The sequence below is a fragment of the Python bivittatus genome, unplaced genomic scaffold (assembly GCF_059951505.1).
Source record: "Python bivittatus isolate LINGU-HERP-01145 unplaced genomic scaffold, Pbiv_v1 ctg000180_np1212, whole genome shotgun sequence".
In the NCBI taxonomy this organism is placed as follows: Eukaryota; Metazoa; Chordata; class Lepidosauria; order Squamata; family Pythonidae; genus Python; species Python bivittatus.
The window spans coordinates 6,344,459-6,367,284 of record NW_028277047.1 but is presented as its reverse complement, the minus strand read 5'-3'; the positions used below and the strand labels follow the sequence as shown (position 1 = coordinate 6,367,284).

The 22,826-nt window shown below is 41.8% G+C and overlaps 1 protein-coding gene across 5 annotated transcripts in view; it reads right to left on the bottom strand.

Annotated features, from left to right (window-relative positions):
- SPTBN2 (spectrin beta, non-erythrocytic 2) overlaps positions 1 to 22,826 on the bottom strand; it is a 78,882-nt gene that overhangs the window by 46,265 nt on the left and 9,791 nt on the right. For 3 of the 5 annotated variants that reach the window (XM_088137446.1, XM_088137448.1, XM_088137445.1), the window contains exons 2-3: positions 17,330 to 17,433; positions 12,635 to 12,819 (exon numbers count right to left, since the gene is read on the bottom strand). In XM_088137446.1, coding sequence (XP_087993572.1) covers positions 12,635 to 12,819; positions 17,330 to 17,331 — 187 coding nt within the window. In that variant the 5' untranslated portion in view covers positions 17,332 to 17,433. Of the gene's footprint in view, positions 1 to 7,448; positions 7,733 to 12,634; positions 12,820 to 17,329; positions 17,434 to 17,521; positions 17,724 to 22,826 lie in introns of those variants that run through there. The other 2 variants (XM_088137447.1, XM_088137449.1) reach the window with 2 other exon arrangements.

Here is a 22,826-nt window from a genome sequence, read left to right as displayed (position 1 = left end):
CCCCAGACCTAACCACTCTGACTCTGATTCAGTGGTGTGGTTTACTGTTGCTCTTCATACAGAAGGCCCCACATTCAATTTATTTTTATTTATTTATTTGTCAAATTTATATGGCCACCCATCTCACACAAAATGACTCTGGGTGGCGTACAACAAAACCAACAATTAAAAATGTTCTACAAATCCAGTTAAAAACAATTAAAACAATAAACATAAATAAAACAGGACCGCAAGGGGGGAAAATAACATAAAATGTAGCCAAAGTGTGGCCTCCCTACTACCAGGGGATCCCGAGGATCCCCCAATTCCCAGTTTCTCAATTCATTTAACAGAAAACAAGTGCTGGAAAAGATTTTTCTCTGCTGGAGGTCAGACAGTACCAGAGAGGCAAGCAGCATGAACTGATCCCCAATGCCTTTCTGGTTCCGTTACAGTCTGCTGCACCCAAAATTCTTGGTTTCTAGGTATGAACAGGTAAGAAAGATCCATCCAACTGGATCTGCCAACATGATCCCTATATTCAGATCTCTTGTTACAGCAGAATTGGGAATGTAATTCTAATATCATTGATTTTTTTTAATCCAAGCAACTAATACTGTGCTTAGTTATAAACACATCATAAAATAACACTCCTCCTCCTCCAGCCAAGGACTGGCACATGGCTATCTATAGGGTGCACTGTTGATCCTATTTTCCCCCAAGTTTCCCTGTCCCCACTGCTTTGCCTCCTTGCTGTCACAGCTTGTTCACCCTTCCAAGCATGCAAGCAGTGACAAGAGTAATAAGAGCTGAACGCTGTGCTCTCCCCTTTAGCATGGGCATAGAGGAGGTACAATTACACAAAGATGATGAAGAGGTGGGAAAAGACCAGAGAGCTCACATAAGCGGCAGCCACCACTGAATTGGGGTAGGAAGGAAGGGGCTTCATTTATTCGAATGTATTTAAAGGAGGGGGATTTTTTTAAAAAAGGGATTGACCAGGAGACAGTGACATGCAGCCAGCACCTGTTCAAAAGTAACAGGAGAAGGCAAGGTTGCCAACCCTTATTTGAATTAAAGATTTTTTTCTTAATTAAAATGGCTGCATTCTCTATTCATGGCATTAATCATAAACATGTTCATCTCTTAATTTTTATACTGCAAGATAGCTTCATAACCACTCAGGACTGCCATCTATGCTCTTACTGTTCATATGCCGAGGCTTTTTAAATCACTGTTTTCATTTTGAAAAGCTTAAATGATAGTTATAAAATGCTATAAGCCAAGAAAAACCGTTTTTGGAAAGATTTGATCCAGAACTATAATGTTACCTTTTGCCCCTAAATGAAAAACAGGCAATCAATTAATCAATCAATCATTGTTTATATAAAGACCTAGTATTATTCTTGAAAAGGAACTTGGTTGTAGTTAAAAACTGTAATTTATCATTGTTCTTAAAAATCAAGGAGAAGGAGGAAAAGGAGGAAAAGAAGAAAGAAATTTGGTTGCAATCATATTTACATTACAAGGATATGAAGCCCAAATGATATCAGGTACCTTACTTCTAAATTAGATGGTGTCTGGAAACTGTGCTTCTTAAACAACAACCAAACAACATATATTTTTTTAATGAGAACTTCTATCACTGCATCTTTTAAAATTGAACTAAAGCAAACTTTAATAATACTGTTTACTTTCCCTTCCATTTTATACAACAATTATAGATCTTAATGAGGTTCATGAGCTTGCATATAATGTCTTCTTTCATCAAAGCCTGGAGGGAGGTTTATTAAAGAAAGCTGCAGAATTCATGTAATGTTCAGTCTATTTCAGTATTTGATCTTGGTTGCAGTGAATGTGGAAATCCACTTGCACTTTCAAGTTCTTCTAATGATGTTTTTTCCCTGTGGTTTCAACATGACATTCAAGAAGAGATCTGCCAATACCCTTTTTGATCATGAAGACAGTATTTCTGGGCTAGTGAATTCCCTGAAAGCAGTGTTTCTCAACCTTGACCACTTGAAGATGTATGGACTTCAACTCCCAGAATTCCCAGCCAGCCATGTGGGCTGGGGAATTCTGGAAGTTGAAGTCCATGCATTTTAAGTTGCCACGGTTGAGACATACCACCTGAAAGTATTTCTTTTAAAAAAATCAACAATTCTTAAACGTTTATGAAACACTGTTGTAAATGATGAACTTGGATGTTACACTGCCTACATCTGTGGTCTATTTAGCGTCATCTCCAAATCAAGATTCCTGACAGCAAGGCAGAGCCAAACCCACCATGACTTCAAAGTTTGGTTTGTAAGGAGAGTCAGAAGCCTTAGGCACCCTTTTTGTGCCTAATACTAAACAAGCTACAATTAGAGGTTGCTTGGTTCGTTTAGTTACTTCTACTGGTAGAAAGTCCTAAAGGGATGCAATTGAGCAGTGTGCACACTGACCAAGTTGCTCATTCATGGCAGGTTACTGCACCAGGGAATGGAAAAGCAAATATTAAAAATGGCCTTTCCCATTAACAGGGTACCATATGTCTTTGTTTGCTTATGTGTTCCTTCCAGTTTCTCAGAAAGCATTCTCTGTTGGCACCTGGGTAATATGCAAATCTACCAGCATCAATGAACAGGTTAAAAGGTAGTTCATCAAATAACTAAATCACGCTTATTGGTTGATGGGCAGTATGGTTCAGTTCCCAATGCAATCTATAATTTCTTATCAAGGAAACCTTCTGCATTACCCTTTAAGATGCCACAAAATTCTCCCATTTGTTAGGTGCCAGGCAATACCAACTCTCATTGTCCCAGGTGATGGTATATCTGAGGCCTCTTTTATCTACAGTACTTTAATCTGGACTGTAATTAAGACAATCCCCAGTTTAAATCACTACACTCCCATGAACTTACAAGATGTCTTTGGGCAAGTCACTCTGCCCTCAGCCCCCACTTCTCCAATCTGCAATAGGGGGAGTTATCATTCTCTTGCCGGATATGGTTGTCCTCATAATGACACATCAATAATACAAAAGATATGCTTTGAACATGTGAAAGTGCTATACAGAGGCTGAATATTAATATTTACAAGTGAAGTTGGCAACAAATGGTTGCTGAATGAAATCCTCCAACTCAGGATATTTGGTTACATGTCCTCTTTTTCCTCATAGCCAGCCAGTGCTATGTATGCTCATTCTACAATAGGCTGCTTTGGGGGAATGGGATCTCCATGCAGATATACAATATGAGGCTCTCCAAATGCTGCTGAACTACAACTCCAAGCATCCCTCACTATTGGCTAAGGCTGCTGGGAATTATTTATCTACAGCTGGAAGTTGTGTAGACGTATAGTTCTGCAGCCATGGAGTTTCTCTGAGCCTGCCAGATTCTCCCTCTTGTGCAGAGACAGGAGTTTTTGGCTATCTAAAGCAGTGGCCCTCATCTCTAAACACTAGAAACAGAGGGAGTCACTTCACTGTATTTTACCAGTCTGGGTATAAATCCTTCCCCTGCCTGTTATCATTTTATTGATGGGCAGGCTCTATAAATACATTTTAAAAATCTGTCCAGCAGGTTTACAGTTCAGGAATACAGTTCCCCTGAAAAAGGAAGGCAAAACATAAGAAAGGAGCCTGCAGTGTCCCAAGCTGCTAAATACAATTTTAGTGTTATTACAGTTTAGGGAAAAGAAAGAACAGGGAGAAGACACTTATTCTACCAGAGAGGAGCAAACTGTCCTCCAGATTTGGTGGACTACAACTCCAATGGTGCCCAGCACATCAGGATAGCATGAGAGTGGAGCTGGATGGCAGGTAGTAGAAGCAAGTCACCCGAGTCCTCTCTCAAATCCAAGACTAGTAGCTAAGGAAGTGAGGGTCAAAATGCCTGGCTTTTGAGCACCCTCCCCAAACCTGGGATAACTGGCACTCTGCATATGCTCTGCAGCATTCTCCTCTCATAGTATTCTAGGCGAAAATCCCTCCGCCCTTGCAAAAGGAGCCCCCCTCGTTAGGCTTGGGCTAAGGCAATCCTGTCAACTCACTCAGGATTTATTGTTGTTGTGCATAAAGCATGCATTTTATGGCCTTCCGCACAGCTGGCATTTGCCCTGCAGCTCGAGCAGATGCTGCACCTCTGCCCCAACCTATCGTGGGTATCCAAGGTGCAGGAAGAGTCAACCGCGGTGGGGCCAAGGGTTCAGCTCGCCTTTTAGGTTGAGTCACCAGGACATGTCAGGGCAGGGCTGGGCTGGGCTGGGCTGGGCTCAGCTGGGTTGAAAGGAGAAGCCCAGTTCCATCTCCAAGTGCTTTGGAGAGAAGGGAAAGGAAAGGTCACTTGTGCCCGCCTGGACCTTGCTGGACAGAGAACCCAAATGGACCTTCTGCCCAGCATTACTCAGATTAGCCAGCTGTCTGGAAGAGAGGCAGGCCTGATGCCAGAGCTGTAAAAAAGAGGTTAAATATCTTTGGTGATCTACGACCCATATCGGAGGGTGATTTTTCTCTCTCAAATGCAAGAGTTGAAGGAGCTACCTCCTCTTCCAGAATGCTCCCTATTCTGCCAAAAAAAAAAAAAAAATTCTTTGCACCAACAATTCACTGAGCCTGTAACAAGCACCTGCCTTGCAAATTTTGTCCCCAGGATTCACATGTCACACTAGGTTAGGCGACAATAGAGTTTGGATGGTTCAGCAGGTTATGGAAACTCAGTCTTTGTTTTATCCTGCTGTGGGAACCAGGCCATCCTCTTAAGCCAGACGATGGTTTCTTTGTTTAGAAACAGTGAATCTGGCTGAGGATAGCTACTGGATTTTGTTAGCCCTGATTTAGGTTTAACATGTTGTGTGAATCCAGCCTTTATGTCAGTTATACAGTGTAGTGCCTTTCTATATACTGGAAAAACTTGTTTTGAAGGGTGGCAAAATATTTTTTTCAAAATAAAAAGAAAGAGGTAGTTGGATCATGATTTGGATCACCCAATGTGGGATGAAAAGGCTTAAATCTTACTCCCTGTTCACCTACACCTGGATACTTTGGCTCCCAACCACATGCACAGACACAAATGTGTACAAGTAATAAAAGGAAACACCTCCTTGGCAGGAATTAAGATTTGCTTTTCTAATTCCCCATAGGGTACTACCAGAGGAGGTGGGAGAAGTTTGATCATCTCTAAACTAACATAGCATGGTACACCCAATCAAATAAACAATAGTTGTGTCCTGATTCTCACAACATGGCAGACCACACAAGTTCCTATAAGCCCCTAAACTTTACACCAAGCCCATTTTAATCTAAGGTTTTGTCCAATTATAGGGATCCAATTATAGATCAGGATCCCATGTACAGTACTTATTCTAGCCTAAGTAAAAAAATTAAAAATACAGTTACGTGCCAGTAAGTAACAAGACATACAGTGTGACCTTTAAGTGAAATTATTACAGAAGCTGATGACTTGGCTACATTTCATCTGAGTTGCTACCTATTTAACCTCGGACATGCCCCGTGTTTACCCTCTGGCACAAAAGACACCAAATCAGAAAGAAGATGTAGCAATGCTCAGAAAGCAAGGCCAAAAACACCTTTCTCTTGCTGCTCTCAATGGGGAGCCAGACTCCAACATAAAAGGCAGGAAAATGCTGAACTAGAGTAGATCAGCAAATTTTATTCTATTCATTTTGAGCTTAGCCAGAACTCTGGGGTCCTTTCCCACCAGACAGCAGTGTGGGGAAATCAGGGATTAGGCTGTGAATGGGAGCAAACCGCTGGTTCTTATTTTGTGTACATTAATATCTGCCAGAGGGCTACTGCTCTCTTTGCAGTTCAATGGCCTTCTGGTCTCACTGCATGGATAAATGCGCCCCTCTGTACCCAGGTGTAACTGCCAACTGAAGCCAACATTTTAGGTATGAAAGCACCAACCTCTATTTGCAAAACTCATAAAACTCTCTCTCTCACCCACAAAACCAAACCCTCTTTGTACATACTGAGAAGCAATCCATTTGTTAGCATTTTCTTTATCTGTTCCAGGAGTAGGTCTTGACACCCCCAAACAGACCCACAGATTTAACTCTGCTCCCCATTCCAGCAATGGAAGATTTGCCCATGGATTTGGTACCCTCTTTTGCAAAACCCAGGCAAAACTCCAAAGCAACGCACCTTCTTCTCCATTCCCTCCCACCGCGAAGGCACCTTCATCCCCACCCCACTGCAGAATTGCCTGGTGTTTAATCCCCAACCTCTGAGATACAGCAGACAACACAGCAAAGGCATAAACACCTTTTCCCTTGCTATAAACCCCACAGCTATTATCAGACCCCACCTATCCCCATCATAAAAAGTATCTGGATGGGAGGAAAGTTCAGAGCTTGAGCCCAGGGGTGGGGGAAATGGGATTTTATTTTACAGTGCTCACTTGTGGGCTTCTGTAACAGATAAAATACTGCCTAGCCCCCTTTCCTGAAACAGAATGGAGGTTGTCAAAACTTTGAAAAGCCCCATCTTTATGCTGCCTCTTAACTAACTGGGGAAAAGACGCTGCTGACTTTGGCAGAAGTCAATCTGCAGTCCAAGGCAGCAGCCCCATCCTCTTTTTGGAGAAGGCATGAGTAGCACCAAAGTAACACAAGGTTCTTTGCAGACCTTAGAATATATTCCTCAGAAATACTTGGCGGGTGCTAACTTTGCTAACTTTCCTGCACCAAAGGAAAGGTGAGTTTTTAAATGTATTTCCTCCTGGGGTTGCTCTGAGTGCTCCTTTTCCCGTTCTTAGAGCATATCTGTGTTTTCCTATTTACGTTCAAGGTCAGTTCAAGTGTCATCTCTGCAAACACTAGTAACCAACCTGGAAACTGGATGGCAAGCGAGAGGCCAAATTTTAAACTGGTCGGCTTTCCTCAAATGGACATGTTGGGACCACATATCTTATCAATCCCTATACCTATGTACCCTTCTAAAAGATGCTAGATGAGGGAAAATGTGGGGGGGGGGAGATAGGAGCAGTTGTGTGAATGCAGGCACGGGAAGAGGAAGTGAAGGTGAGGGTTCAAGATGACCATTCCCTCCACACTGCTTCTCACTGAATCAAGGTTAATGTAAGGCACACCAAACCTGGAAACAGAGATGAGTAGCTATGAGTGACCCTCCCACCCATATATCTGGGCTCTTGTCCATCTCTTAGTGTCCTATTGCTTTTTTATCTTTCAGAAGTGGAGGACAGACCCCGATCCACCCCAGGCCAGACATGGCCTCAAAAGAATCCAAGCTGCACAGTTTTGCTTCACCCCTTGCAAATCCAGCATGTGGGTTGAACTAATTCCCGGCAGCACCTTACGGGTTAAGGTTTCCCTCAACCTGCCACTTAAGATTTAAGGGAGATTTAAGGGAAGCAGAGAGGGGAAAGGATCCACACTGGGAACTTATGCCCCCTCCTCAACACGCCCCCATTCTTCCCATGCCCCACAAATCTCCAGTTCCCTACCTTGAAGTTGCTTGAACCTGCCTTCCAGCACATTAGCATACTGCACAGCGTTGATAAAAGCTGCAGGGGAAAGTTCAGGGGGTGGAGAAGGACCCTGGATCACCTCCATCAAATCCGTCTCAGTCTCAGTCTGGTACATCGTGGGGCTAAGGGACTCCACCTCCCCCGCTGGGAGCACCGATGTTGACCTCTTCCCACTTCTCGGCCGAGGGCTGCCAAGCCAACCGCAGCTGGGCCCAGGTAGCAGGAAGAACAGGAGCGCTCTCCAGCAGCACCTTGGTACAACTGGAGCACTTCAAAGGGAGTTTGCTTGCCCCTCCCAGGGAGGGAGGGGAAAAGGGAGGCTCAGAGAAATTTACATAAAAACAGGTTGGGCTGCTCTAAATGGCAGAGGGGGTGTGTGTGTGCACAGCCCGGGCAGACATGAAAGGGGGAAGCTCAGCTGGCTAACACACAGGAACATGCACACAGTTAAACAGTCTGAAACTCTCGCAAATCTCAGCACAGCACTGGGGTTTAGCCAAGACTCTTTCTGAATAGCCTAGGTTTTGTCCTCAGCTGCAGGCCAGGGATCAAGGACTAGCTGGTGACAGCAAAGGTGACCAAATGCCAGGAGTTTTTTTTTTAGCTCTGGGTTACTCTCAAAGAGACCACGCTGAAACCTCTCCCACCCACCACACCTGACTTGGGATGGGGTATAGTTACTTTTTAATATGACAGACCTTTTGGATGCATCAAATTTAAAAGGATTTGATTCTAGAGCAATTTTCCTGCATACCTAACATATTCCTCAGTTTTACTTTGGCATGTACCTGCTTCCTGAAATATCCGTTTTCTGAGTTTGCATCATACACTAAACCCTAAACTAATGAAATAGGCTGGATTTGCACAACACAGTGAACCATGTTTTAAAAAAACCCACTAAAGTTAAAGCTAATTCAAGCTTAAAATGTTGCATAAATCCATCCATTAGATCTGACTCATTAAGCATTTTACAAGAACAAAGCCATTTTTTTCCTGTCTGTAAAGTGGGCATAATAAACTGTCCACAGCTTAGTTCTCAGACTTATTACTGCATAGAATTAATGCTGAATACTGCAATAACCTATTTATTAGGCAAGTCCTGAAATATTAAGAATGAGTAATAATTATTTAGTTTTTAAATATGTACAGAATGCTTCAGTGGCTCTTCTGTTTTAAGAAACTGAAACACTGCTTTGGATTAACCCTGTAGGCACCCATTAAAAGAAAGGCAGAGGAGGGGATAAACAGATGAGCTCACCCAGCAGCAGGGTTCAAACAATGCAAGATTTGCATCCCAAAGTCTGCCTTTGTCTGACCATGAAGCTCCAGCTTGCCTCTCTTTATAGACAAAGTGACTGCCCCAGAGAGCGTTTCCCCACATTGATCTCTGAAGACAAATCATCCCAGCATAATCCAGAACTGGGGGAGAGAAAGGAGCTGTTTCTCCTAATAACCCAAACAAGGACAGCTGAAAATCCCAACCCCAGTTCAGTTTTTCTATGTAAGCTTCTGAATTGTGGTACCAATAGACACATATTCACCTCTATTGGTAAGCTTCTGAATGACACAGAAATCATCTTCGGGCCAGAAGTTTAGCAAACAAGAGAGGCTTTGATGATCTGGTAGCTATCTAACCATGGGTTTCCTCTGTATTGCTCATTAGGTTCAATGGCACAGCTAAGTTTTCACATCATCAGCACTGAGAGAGGGTTCTTCTGACAATGGGCGAGAATCTTTGCCTTGCCACTAAGTAAGTATACCCAGGACATGGCTTCAAACCAGCCCAAAAGTTTGGCTCACAAGCACAATAGGTGGCTAAATTGACCTATAATATTTCAGCGCTGGCTTTACCATATGGCTTGTTTGATTCTGGCTTATGTGAATCTAGCCAATGACAATTTATTCAGCAAATTATGGCTAATTATAATCAATTATGTTTATACCTTCAGTTTGAAATAGCTGTCATTTCACAGGTGTAATCACCCTGAAATTGATTAGGCTGATTTTGCAAGCTTAAGGGGGAACATGTTTTTAATAAAGTACCAAATCTATAATTTGATTAACTGGAGGGTTTTGGGGGGGGGGTGAGGGTTGTTTTTGTTTTGCTTTGAACATCTATACTTGCAAAAAAAGCCTTGGTGGGATTCACCAGCTTGCTTTTCAGATTGACATAGGAAAGATCCATTTTTGTCCTTCCAATGATGACTTGCTCCCCAATGCAAACTACCAGGTAACCCCTTCCACACCTGCTTCCAGTATTTCCTGCCTGCCCACACACCCCACCCTGCTGGCTATCATCCTAAACTGTCATTAAGTGGCTGTTTACTGCCCTTCCCAGACAGTTCTCGCAATCCTCTCCTGCCATCCAGCCATTGCAGAAGAGGTAAGATGCAATAGTAGGACTTGCTGCTCAGTGTGAGCTTCCTTAGGCTCAGAGGATGAGATTACTCAAGACAATGTTTGCTCGTGACAAATACATACTTTTGGAAGCTGTCTCAAGGCTGTGCCACTGTGTCCTTGGCTTCTGTCTTGGCCATCTTGTGTTTGCTAATATTTTTGGGATGGGCAGCAAATGGGGGGAGAAGGACTGGAGAATAACTCAAATCTTTTGTAAGAATATCCCTACCCTATGATAAGTTCACACACATGCAAGTTTACACCATCTAGATCAAGCTGACCTAACAGGGTCTCCCCAAGAATCCTGTGAGATAGCCATCTGCTTTCTACCCAACCCGAATGAGGCATGAACAACCTTTGACTGCAATGCCCATCATTCTCCAGCCAGCTGCAGCAGGGATGATGGTTAGGGGTGACTATTAGGAGATCAAGTCTTGGGATGGAATTATGATAGGAAATAGCACAGCATGTTGCATAAATCAGCCATTGCAGCTTGCAAACCATGGTGTGCATTTAAAGGTATTTATCCATAAACCATGATTAAACAAACCATGCATTCTAGGACTTCTGGGGGTACTAATTCCAATGTATTATGACAACAACAGGTAGGGGAAAGGCTGCTCTAACTCTAGCTTGTGAAAGCTGGATGCCTAAGGCCTGCTTCTAATTCTATGAGTTTATCTGGAATTCCAACCAGTAGTGAGAGGTCTTCATGGCCAATCTCAAAAAAGTGAATCAGGATCAGACCTCACTGATACTAGAATGGGAGATCACCAGAAAAATCTCAGGGAAAACTTCTTGGACATATCCAAGAAGCCCCTAGGAGTCAAGCTCAATTTGAAGGAGAGTTTACTTTTATATGAGAACAGCAGAAATTTTGGAAGGTAGCATTCCCCATTTTTACTCCCTTTAGCTAAAAAAGGATGGGAGATTGTACCAAATTTGGGGACAAGAGTTATCGGGCTCTGAATTAAACACAGTGTTGGATAAAGAGCCTATTCTCACCCCAACATATGCAGCTGTGTTTTGGTACATGTACGAAGTGCCTTTCCTTCATTCAAAAACAACAGCTATGTGTAGCTATTCAATAAACTACATATATATTCTCCCCCTTTTTTCTTTGCTGACGTGTTCTTCCCTCCCTCTATTGCCTCTCAGGCTCAAAATTCAACCTCTACATTCTTTAGGCAAGGATAACTTTATTCTTAGTTTCCATTCTTCCAAATGCTGTACAGTGAGGGTCCAAAATACAAAAATAATAAGGGTAATAACAAGCCAGACATTTCAATCAAGGTTTCCAGAAAGCTGGAATGAATGGCTAGAATCACCCAAGGCAGTAATAATAGCTTAACCACAGTCAGCTGAATAAGCCACAACTGGTTGGATCTGCAAAACAGATTCAGCTATAAGCATAGTTTGCCTTCCACAATGTCTGGATCGACAGAACATGCTGAGCCACAACTAAACTAACCAAATGATGGCTTAGTGCATGGTGTGTGAACTCGGCAAAAATGCATCTGTCTGGAGATCTCCTGTTTAAGTTTCCACCTGAATGGGCACCCCTCACTGGATGTTTCAAAGGGCTAGTTGGGGATGATTTAGTGGATTCCTGCACTAACCAGGGAGTTGGGCTAGATGACCTCTAAGGTCTCTTTCCATTCATACCTTCCACGAGAATGCCATCCCAGTCAGCAGGTCCAATTTCCCAACCTCCTCCTGGAGCTTACAGCCCAAATACCGTCATCTCCATTCCTAGCTCCCTCCCAAAGCCATCATATATGAGGAATGCCCCCACTCTCGAGACGTCACACTTTTCTGTCTGGACTCATTACAGCAGTAAACAATTATCTCTCCTTTCCAAACAGAATAGAAAGGCATGAGGGAGGCAGATGAACATATAAGCAAGCTCACCCAAATTGAGAGCAAAGGGCAGCAGGGGAAAACAAGATAAAATAGATAAATTGTTGCTCTGGACTCTTGGAGCCAGCTGGAACAATTCCATTAATGCCCTTTTTCCCCCCCACGTAAATCTGATTCAGGAGAAACAGAATTGCAGATGGATCCAGGAAAGCCAAGTGGGTCCCACAGGTTGAGTTTACCGAGACCAGCTAGCAAGCTGCATTCACAAAACATTCTCAACTTGCTTAGTTTCAACCTGGGCTACCTTCTGTGGTTTGACATGTTGTATGAACCCACCCTGTTTGGTTAGTTTATGGTTAACTGTACAGTATAGACCAGAAAATGGGGTAATTCAGTAACCATATTAAGTATGTTGTACAAACCCACAAATGGAATGCTAAGCTCTAACAGAGGTTTTGGTTTAGGCTTAGCATTTTAGATTAATTCAGCCAGTTATGATTTGGCTTAGCCCTGAATCTATTTCTCCATCAAGCTCAGGATTGTCTATTCCAACAAAAGAGCCATGGTTTAGGGAGCCATGTGGGCCTAGCATGGATAATGCAAAGTTGGATGGAGGAATAGATTCAAGGTTAATGAATAAGCCACAGCTGGCTGAGTTTGCAGAAAATTGCTTAATGCAACGAACCATTCTGGTATGCAAAGCATGCGTTCATCCACTGAAACTTTTCCAAATCAATTTCTTTTAAAATACCAAGTGTACAAAGCCAGGGATTAATCCTGGTGGCAGAAAAGTCATACACTCTACACATGCTCCAAAGCATTCCTTTACATCTCCCAAGCCGTGAAAATGGTGCTGGAGGTCCTGGGTCTTGGAGGGAAGAAACACCTGCCCCACCCACCCTCACCTGCCAAAGCCTTGATACGGGAGCGCTCAAAAAGTCGGGCTGAGCTGTTTTCATTGTCCCAGTCTTCATCAGCCACCTCCCAGCGGTTATTGATATCATTGTACTGTTGCTGGATTTCCAAGCTGTCATAATCGGTAGGGGAAAGTGTGCTGCTCATGGTGATTTCAGCAGGAGGTAACCTTTGCCTGCAGGGAGAAAAGGGGCAGAGTCAGGCTTATTTGCTTCTCTCCTTCCGCCAAGCAACAAATAATTTGTCATTTAATCTATTCATTAAAAAAAGACTGAGGTCTAGCTTATTGTTACATGCAAAGCTAGCCACTCTGACTTATTCAAGATACCACAATTTAACAAACCATGGCTTGGCACGATATCCAACCCATCAAGGGGCAACAGTTCTCCAGGGCTTTAGGCATCTGGCCTCATACCTGAAAACTGAATCTGGGACCCCCTGACTGACGCTCACCTACGTTCTCTCTTTGACTTACGACTAAGATTGAGGTGCCACCACACCACTCACCAAGAGGGCACAAAAACATCCCAAGGAAAAGCCAAGGCTGCTGGATTTTCTGCTCAGTGGAGAGCAACCCTTTTGTCCCAGAGATGCTCTCATCCATTTGCTCCAGACAGGCCTCGTTTGTCACGGCTCCACCACAGGAACATCCAGCCCTGCTAGTGATGCTTTCCCCAGGGGAGCACCGCAACCATCTGGTTTCCTGCTTCTCTGGTCTTCCTCAAGATGATGGACGGCCTTGCTGTGTCGCAGTCGCCTCTTCCACCCCACCCACCTAGTTCTTCATCCTAGGGTTTCTGTTCTGCCTTGGTTCCAGCTGGATAGTCTCTTCAGATTTCCCAAAAAAGGCAGATGCATTGCAAAGCTCTATAGCACTTTTTTTTCCTAAAGTTGCTTCACATGACCAAGTTTCATTTTGCTCCCTTGAACTAGTTTTTTTTTAACCATAAAAATTTAAGTGTTATTACAGCATAGGGAATGTGCAACAGCCAAAATGATTAATTAGGGGGGCAGACTTTCTCAATAAGCAAGAAGATTGAATACCAAGTTGGCAATACCTTTGTTTTATTTTAAGGCACAACTTCTCTAGACTGCTGCTTGCCAAATATGCTGGCATATAAAACCCTTGGCCATGCTTATAAACCAACATGTCTGAGCACACACACATTATATGTTATATTAATTCCCCATGATATTCCTCATATCATGAACTGTAGCAAAAAGAAAAAAAAATGTGTCTAATTCAGAAGTCCCGCCAAAGAGGGTGGTCTTTGCCATCTTTTTCCTCCAAGCTGCAGAGAAAGGGTAGATCTGAACTTTGAAAATCATGAATGAGCACTTTTATTTTATTTATTTCATTACATTTGTTATGGCTGCCCACTCCAATAGACTCTGAGCGGCTTCTTTTCTAGCTCAGTATTCTGTACAACGGATAGGAAGCTGTGGCTCTCCAAATGTTGCTGAACAGCAACTCCCAGCATCCCTCTGGCCATGCTGGCTAGGACTTCTGGAAGTGTAGCTCTACAAGCAGGTCCTTTGCAAAATCAAACGTTATGTAGCTCACCAGAAGGAATATAGTGCAGATTAGCACTATCTCCCTAACTATCAGGACTCCGCCAGTTCCTTAATGCAGAGATCTTCAATCTGGTACCTTCCGAACATGTTGAAGCACAACTCCCATCATCCCCAGATACCCAGTGGACATTCTAGTTCATGGCTGCTTCCAAAAATGCTCTTTAAGCTCAAACGTCCCATATGCACATCTATATGTGTTTGTACCTGTATACTGGCCTCTAATATTTATGATGTCATTTTACTGCAAGCCAGCAGTGCCAAAAATCTGGCAGCCACATCGAATTTTGGAGGGGTGGGGAAAAGGCAGACTCTGAAGTTAACAATATGATCCACGTTGAGTCTTCAGGCTTTTGCCAAGATGCAGCTATGGGATGGTGCCCTGGTGTCTGCAGCTCTGTGCTAAGGAGGGACATCCATCAATGCCATCCTTTCCAGAGACCAGTGGCCCATTACAGTTGGCACTACAAACAAACAGGCAGATAGAACCCAGGTTGCTGCAGGATCTTGGCAGGCAGCCTTCAGCATGGAACTTGGTGTATGCCTCTTTCAGTGCTAACTGGATCCCAGACCAGAATGAAGGTCTCAGAAAAGATCCAGCAGTCATCCAGGTTGGAAAACAAATCTAAGAGCAAACATCAGTTAAGCATTTTTTGAGAAGTTTGATCTCAGTCTTTTAGCTGTATTTACCAAGTAGGTCCTTCTAGACAGTTGTGGGCCTGAATACTGAATGTTTAAAATCTCTCTTTCTGATTACAAATATCGGAGAGAGTACCAATACTTATATACTTCCCCTGCTTTTTTTAAGTGCCTCCTGTGTGGCTGTCCACTTTTTTTTGGTACCTTATCATGCTGTTTCTTTTCAGTGCTTCGTTGATGAGAAAAACAGATTTTTACTTTTCAGCAGGTCATTGAGAAATATGCAAATGTGAGGAAGTTTATTGTACATTTGTTGATTTGGAAAAAGCATACGATAAAATGCACCAGCGTAAATTAGGGAACCTTTGCATAAATAAGGAGCTGAAGGTTGCTTGCAGAATGTAATAAGAGCCTTATAGCATGGAAATAAATCAAGCATGAGAATATGAAAGGCTTGTTGAAATACTTCAATAATGAGCAGGGAGGAAGACAAGGATGTGTAATGTCTCCTTCACTGTTTAATATATTTGTTGTGATGTTGAGGTGTGTTGGTTGAAGACATGAATGTATGTGTATTTTTATATGCAGATGATGTCCTGTTGTTAGCTGAGAACCTGAGAATTGCAGTGAATATTACTATTGCATGATGCATCAAAGAATATGGATCTGAAAATTAATGTAGTTGTGTTTGACAAGGCAAACAGAGCAAACGAATGCTAGTTATACATAATGGCAAAGAAACAGAGCAAGTAAACAAATCTGGTAGAACTTCTAGGTAAATGAAGAAATGTTAAGATTATACAAATGTTGATAGAAAGGTAATGGGTAGTAAATAGTTTCTTGCAAGAAATGAATGTCAGTTGAAAGAAGCAAAAATGATGGTGTTTAAGAGCGTGTTTCTGCCCAATTAGTTATATGAAAGTGAGAATTGGGTATCTTGGGGAGAACATAAAAATAAGTTAAATGCACTGGAAATGCTAGTTTAATGTGATGATGAAGGTGCTGGACTAGAAACTGGGAGACTGTGAGTTCTAGTCCTCCCTTAGTCATTAGACCCAGCTGAGTTACTTTGGGCCGCTCACTTTCTCTCAGCCCAACCCACCTCACAGGGTTGTTGCTGTGGAGAAAATAGGAGGCAGGCTCATTGAGTTGTACAAAATAAAGGCAGGATATAAATGTAATGATACATACATTTTAAAAAATAAAACTTGGAAATGAGATATTGAAGAAATATACAAAAGTGAGTGTCCAGTAAAAAAGCCTGAGGTGGTTTGACCATACAGAGAGAATGAACAAGGATCAAATTGTGAAACAAATATATGAAGGAACAGTGGGTGGAGAAGGGGAACACTGAGAAAGTTGTGATTGAATGGATTTGGTGAGAGCTTCAAAAAGAGAGAGGTGAGAAGTTTAAAGAATATAAGGCATTATATGAAGCAGCATATGGACCTGGTGAAAGCAGGGATGGTTTGTATGAATAAAAAAGTATGGAGCGGACAGTGAATAATGTTGGTGTAAATTAGTTTTAACTATGTTTCCTTTTCTTATCTTAAACCTTCAGTTTTTTTGGCCTACTATATTTTTCTTTTTTTCTGCATTCTGCATAAAGTTGCTTACCATGGAAGAGAATAGTATGGTGGGTGGGTATGGATATATGCTTTGTGAATATATTTTCTATTTAAATAAAAAAGCCCCAAAAGATGAGGAACTGTTGTCCTTTAGCAGGACTCTGCACAATTTGTCCTCTAACCTTCCACTGTTTGATCTCCCCTCTCAGCATATCTCAGACTCCTGCCTATCCAACGTTTTAACCCAAGAATCTTAACTGTAACCAGCTTGGTCAATTGATAAGGCTGCCCAATAAAACTGTCAACTGGAGGCTGCCAATTCATCTAGCTTGCAGCTTCTTCATCTGTCCCCTCTAAGCAAGCGAGCTAAGACAGGAAAAAAGGAGGAGGAACTGCATTAACTTCCTTTGTCCCCTCTCTCTATGACAATAGTCAAGAAAAAACAACGTTCAGTTTTCTTCTCTTCCATGATAACTCGATTAAACCTCGAATTTTCAGTACGAAAGCAAGCTACAACTATTCCCATTCACTTTCTGGGTACAGAAATATTTTGAAGTCAAAGCTAACTGAGCCCAAATAGAATTCTGTCAGCCCTTTTTGGAAATGTCTAGGATAGAAACCATGTGATGCTGGAATAAGCTGTTCTCATTCTTACCCTGTCTTTTCTCACTGGACCGTTGTGATCATGGGAAAAAAGTAATCAGGGCAAGAATTATTTTTTATTTGTTGGATTTCTCCCCCGCCCATCTCCCCCACAATAGGGGACTCTGGGCGACTTACAAAAAACATTAAAACTATAAATATATATAAAATACATAGTACATCCAGAATTAAGAACAATACTAAAAAAAATACCTCTTTTGTGTTCATTCAGATTTGAATATGGCTATATCAGGTTCCACTTACATGTAAAATCAACCTGGTTTTACTACTCCAACACGCACACCATCAGGGTATCTATTTTTCCCTTGTTGGGTATCTGTTTGAGAACTTGGTCTTCATACAAAGGCCTGAAAGACACATGGATGAAAAAAGGAGAAATAGGTTAGGCTTTTTATTTAGAGGGTTTGCAACATTTCCTTTTAAAATATTACTTACAGGATGTTAAACTCCAGGCCGTTTGCATGGCTGGGCTCACACAATACACTTAAGCTGGTTATCAGAATAAATCATTTTCTGTGTTCCCAAAATACATTGAATGGTAAGATGACCAAATAGGCTAGGTTTCACAGAACACATTAAGGCACAAAAATGAACCCAGGTTAGCAGAAACCAAGCTTAGACAATCTCAAGAAAATGCATCTGCTAGGTCTTTAATGGAACTGTTTAAGTATGCTGAGCAAGGCCAGCTTATCTGTTGCCTGCCTACTACAGCATGCCAACAACTGTGATGTCAGAGAACAAGTAATCAGTGATGGAATGTAAAGGGTGTCATTTCCTTGGGGCCTGTAAGAAACCTCAATTTGGCTGAAATGTGGCTTTGAGGTGGGGGTTTTTTTAGCAAGAAGAAAGGGAGCAAACAAGGAAGATGTATAAACCAAATCTTACAAATATTTACTGAAAAATAACTTCCATCTGCCCCAATGGCAGAGGATAATGGGAAATATATCAGATTCAAAAAAATAAAAGAGAGCATATGTTCATCCCAGTGCTCACGCTTCTGTTCTTTCTCAACCTTGAGGGATAAGATCTGATTCTTGGTAACTACATGGACACATCCCTGGGCTAGTCTTTGGAGTAGCATACCAGAAGTCACATTTCCAAAAGTGGGTGGGACCAAGACAAAAACAAAATTTGATTTCATTTACCGTATACTTCAATGTAACTAAAATGAAACTAATTCAATAAACTTGGTACACTTGCTTCCCATGCAGTTAATAATTTCCCCATCTGTCACATTAAAAGCTACTGATTGGCTGCAGTCGTTGGGCTTTCAGGGATTTTAAGATTTCAGACTTTCTCTCTGAAATAAGCCCTCTGTGCCCCCCCCCCAAATATATATAATAGCTCAATGTTTTGATTCTTCCCATCGCTTTGGAATTTTATTTCTTAACCTCCAACCTCAAGAAGGGTTCTAGTGAACTCAAAATCATGGATATGACTTTGCAATCCTTAATTAATGTACTGTTTTAAGTGAACAACGTTAGCTCCCCCAAAGCTTGTTTCCTCTCTCCCTATTCTTAGTTGGTCAGGAGCTTTGCTGAGAGGAAGAATATGCTGAGATAGTTGGCCACCATCAACCAGCATTCCCTTGAAGTGAGGATCTGGATCGTGGGGTTCTAGTGACGCACCCTTCTAGCAGCAGTTTGTGGTGCCTGATCCAGGTCAACAGGCCAAGAAGCTCAGCTTGCCTAGTGGGCGAATCTATGGGTACTCAGGACACTCTTTCAGGGAAGCCCAAAGTTGGCATCAAGTAGGTAACAGATGGTGCTTTTTGGAAAAGCAGCAGGCAGGGAATGAACAACTCAGACCAGAGGCTGTGGTTGTGGTAGACTGCAAAGAGACTCTCTCTGGAAGTTCAAGCTACAGGGAAAAGAACACCCTCAGGCAATAGGTTGGGCAACCTTACCACTCCCCAAAGCCATCATTTACAAGATCTTTCAATTACCTCTTATTTAGGTCTTGCTAGTAGACCTCTGCCAGCCTGCAGATAATCTTTATTTTGAGTTTCAGAGGGGTAGCAAATGCTTCAAGCCTTCCATTAATATAATGAAAGAATAGGAAAATACAGAGAATCCTCTATTTGGAGGAGAATGTACCTGTTCTTTGAGAAGAGGATGTAGCTCAGCAGTAGAACATAAGTTAACAACAGAGACAATTCCAGAGTTAATTCTCTGGCATCTTCAGCTACAGCTGGGGGGAAAAAATGTCAGAAACCTCAAAACTGCTACCAGTATCAATGTAGAGAATACTGAGCTGGAAGGGCCAAGGATATATAGCAACTTCTGTTTAACTGACAATGCCAGGAATTTAGTCTAGGGTTTACTTCATGCAGAGTGGCTGCATTTGCAGAAGGTGCTTATTGATGACACCCATTTCCTGGGTTCTCATAGTTCACTAAACCATTAACTAATGAAAGGGTTGGATTCACACAACAATGCAAAGCTATGGACACACACATACATACCCAAAGTCAAAGCTAAAGTTAACACTAATGAAATGTTGCATGAATGCAGCTGCTAGATCCCTCAGTATGCAAACAGTCCCAAGATCAGAAGAATGTTTGAATTTATTTCCTACATTTATAATTTTCTTCAAGGAACCCAAGGTAGTATACCAGGAGCCATCCTTCCTTCCATCTTCACAACAACCCTGTGAGATAGAATAAGCCAAGAAAGAATGACCCAAGCCACCCAATGAGTTCCATGGTCAAATAGAGACTCAGATCCATATTTAACAACAAACCGCGTAATAGTTTAGCTCAATGTATATAAACTCTACAAACCGGCCATCTACCTTGCAACCTTATTCAACTTGGTGCCTCTGGCCTTTGTTGGATCTAAGCTCCCATAATTCTCAGCCATGTTGCTATGTTTCTATTCCTGAACTATTTATTCATACTGTTTTTAACACTACTGTAGAACACTACCTGCTGATCACACCCATAAGCCCACAGAGAAAATAGCATGAACTCATAAGTAGGGCAGGAAAGAATTATGGGTCAGGGTCCATGGTTTTACTGATCACCATTCTTCTTGGCAAGACAGGAAGGGAACCAGGGACAGAAGGAAGCAAATGATGAATCTCTGAACTGAAGAGACACATAGAAGCAAGGTATATGCTGTCTGAAATTCTCCCAGACATTCCAGTTCTTTAACAATGCTAACATGGATATTGGATAGGCCTGGATCAGCAGCCAGACTGCATGGGTCACTAGACAATAAGTCCAATTATCTGGATTTAAACTATGCTTCAAACAGAAAGCAAGAATAGAATACCAAAAGAAAATGTTCAGGTATTGATATACACACACTGTTGCATTTTGAACCCTGAATCACTTTGCTCCCACTTTACAGCTGGTGAGCACTAAGATGCTGTAGTAAGCTTTGTCATGATGAACTGGCAGCACGAATTATATCACCCTGGAAGGCGGTTAAAACTGAAGGGTAACTCTATGCATTATGCAGAGTGCTTTTCCCTTTCAAGTATCAAGCCACTGTATCCTCCCTGCCTGTTTCAAAAAAGGCCTGACAGACCATCTCTCCTAGTGATTAATGAACACATCAGCTCTTCTCCCTTTAGAAATTAAGCAGTTTCCAATCTCACTACCAGAAAACTGCTCCCTTTTTAATTCCTATTCCACTCTTATTCTTCTCCTCTTCTTCCTCCATTATCTCACTGCCTGTTTCCCCCAATATTAATTTGTTTCAAGCTTCACCAGGATTCAGAGTCCACCAACAAAAGAAAAAATTGTTTCTGAATACATGTAATACAGGTCTGTGTTTTCCATACCCAGGGATTGCATATTGCTTTAAGGTGCAATGCAAGTTTGTCTGATTTTGGTTTGCTGTGTTGTATGAATGCAATTACTATGATTTATATAGTTATAACCCTAACCAATCATGGGTTATTCTACAAACCATGGTTTAAAAGGCTTAAAGCAAACCATGGGTTAGCATGATGTGTCAGCCTAGCCCACAGGAGAAAGCAAAAGGCCTTTTAAATTCTATGGCTGCTCCTGCTTTTATCTTCTTCTCAGTGGACTAGAAAAGCAGAGAAAGCTAGCTGAGAGTCAAAGAATCAAATTCAGTTTGACACTGAGCATGTGGGTAGGAAAAGTCAAAAGGAAAGAAGTTTTTAAAAGTCAGCCAATAATATTTGTTTGAGCAAAACAAGTTACAGTACAGGGACCTTGCAACTATTTTTTGTTTACAATTAAAAGGTATGCCAGTGTATTTATTAGATGATTGACAATTAACGTGTATCAACTATCCTAAATGTAGAAGTACATAACTTCAACCTTAGGAGCTCTTGACTCATGGCAGCTTTTAGCTATTCTTACCATTGGGGGGGGGGGGAGGAAGCAAAGAATATGCATGCAAACCTCCTATATCCTCTGTCCATTCCCCTAGCATTGTATTACTGATATACAAAAACTGAGATTCTCCTATCCCACTCACATATAGACACCATTCCTGGATAAAGTGCTGCCCAGAGTCACTTTTTGTGACATGGGTGACCGTACAAATTTGATAAATAAAATAAAATAAAAAACAGGCTATTTTCCCTATATATTACCTATCCTGCGTACTAGCAGAAGAGGAAACCTAAACAGCAAGAGCCAGTGCCAAATGTTAGGGTAGGGACACATAAAGGTAGCTAATCCATAGATTATGCCGGCCAACTGACCAATGTATTCTTAGCTTTGGAGTCCCAAAGGAAGCTTATATTCTTAAGGACTCTAGGCAAGAAGGTGCACAGTCTATGCTTTTCCAACAAAAACAAATCATTGTTTTCTTCCATGATGGCTAGAATCTTTTAAAGTCATTTTGAAAATGACTGGGATTTTTCTTTCAAAAAGTCCAATTCTTTACACAGTGCTTTGTACCAATAAATAAACCTAGACTTCTTTCTGATTTGAAATACAATCGCTTTTTAAATCCTTCTAGGAAGAATCTGCCCTCTTTTTCTTGCCTATAAGATTTCTGTCCAAGTTCCACACCTTCCACCAATATCTGATATTATCTCTGCATTTAGAGAAAATAGGAACCTAAAGGTTTTAAGACCCAGCATTTCTCATTTCAGAAATTCAACAACATGAATTGCATTAAAGCAGCAAGAAGCACGTTTACATCCTCCTCTCTGCTGTATTTATTGGCTTCAGACAAAGAATGAAATATGGCTAATATTCCTTGGGGCTGGTCCCCCCCTCCAGCTTAAACACACTTCCCCTTCCAACACTAATACCCTGATTACTCATCCCTGTACTGATTGGATTGAGAGGCAATTATAGCCAGAGTGTGAAGAAAAATAAAGACAGGCTCAAAACACCCTTATGAATTTTGCAATCACCACCTTTCCCCTTGCAAAAAAGTCCATTCTGATTCCACTGGAAACAAATGAACCCAAAACAGAGTAAAACAGAAACTTTTTCAGACCAAAGGGTTAAGCCTCCCAACACTACCAAACTGTAGAGATAACTCACAAGAATATAGATAGATGCACAAAGATAACTTAGAATCTCCTTGCTAGGCTTCTCCATGGGACATGACACCAAGATTGCTGGGAAGAGCCCCTCAATGGATGTACCACTTGGGAAGGTGGCTATCAGAAACTGGGGAAGATAACCCCGTTTTTGTAAGGTTCCTAGTAAATGTAATTTGTTGGAAAAGCTGAATCATGCCAGGGCACTGAAAATAAAAAGAAAATCCTCCAACTGCAAAAACATGGATGGAAAGTTTCC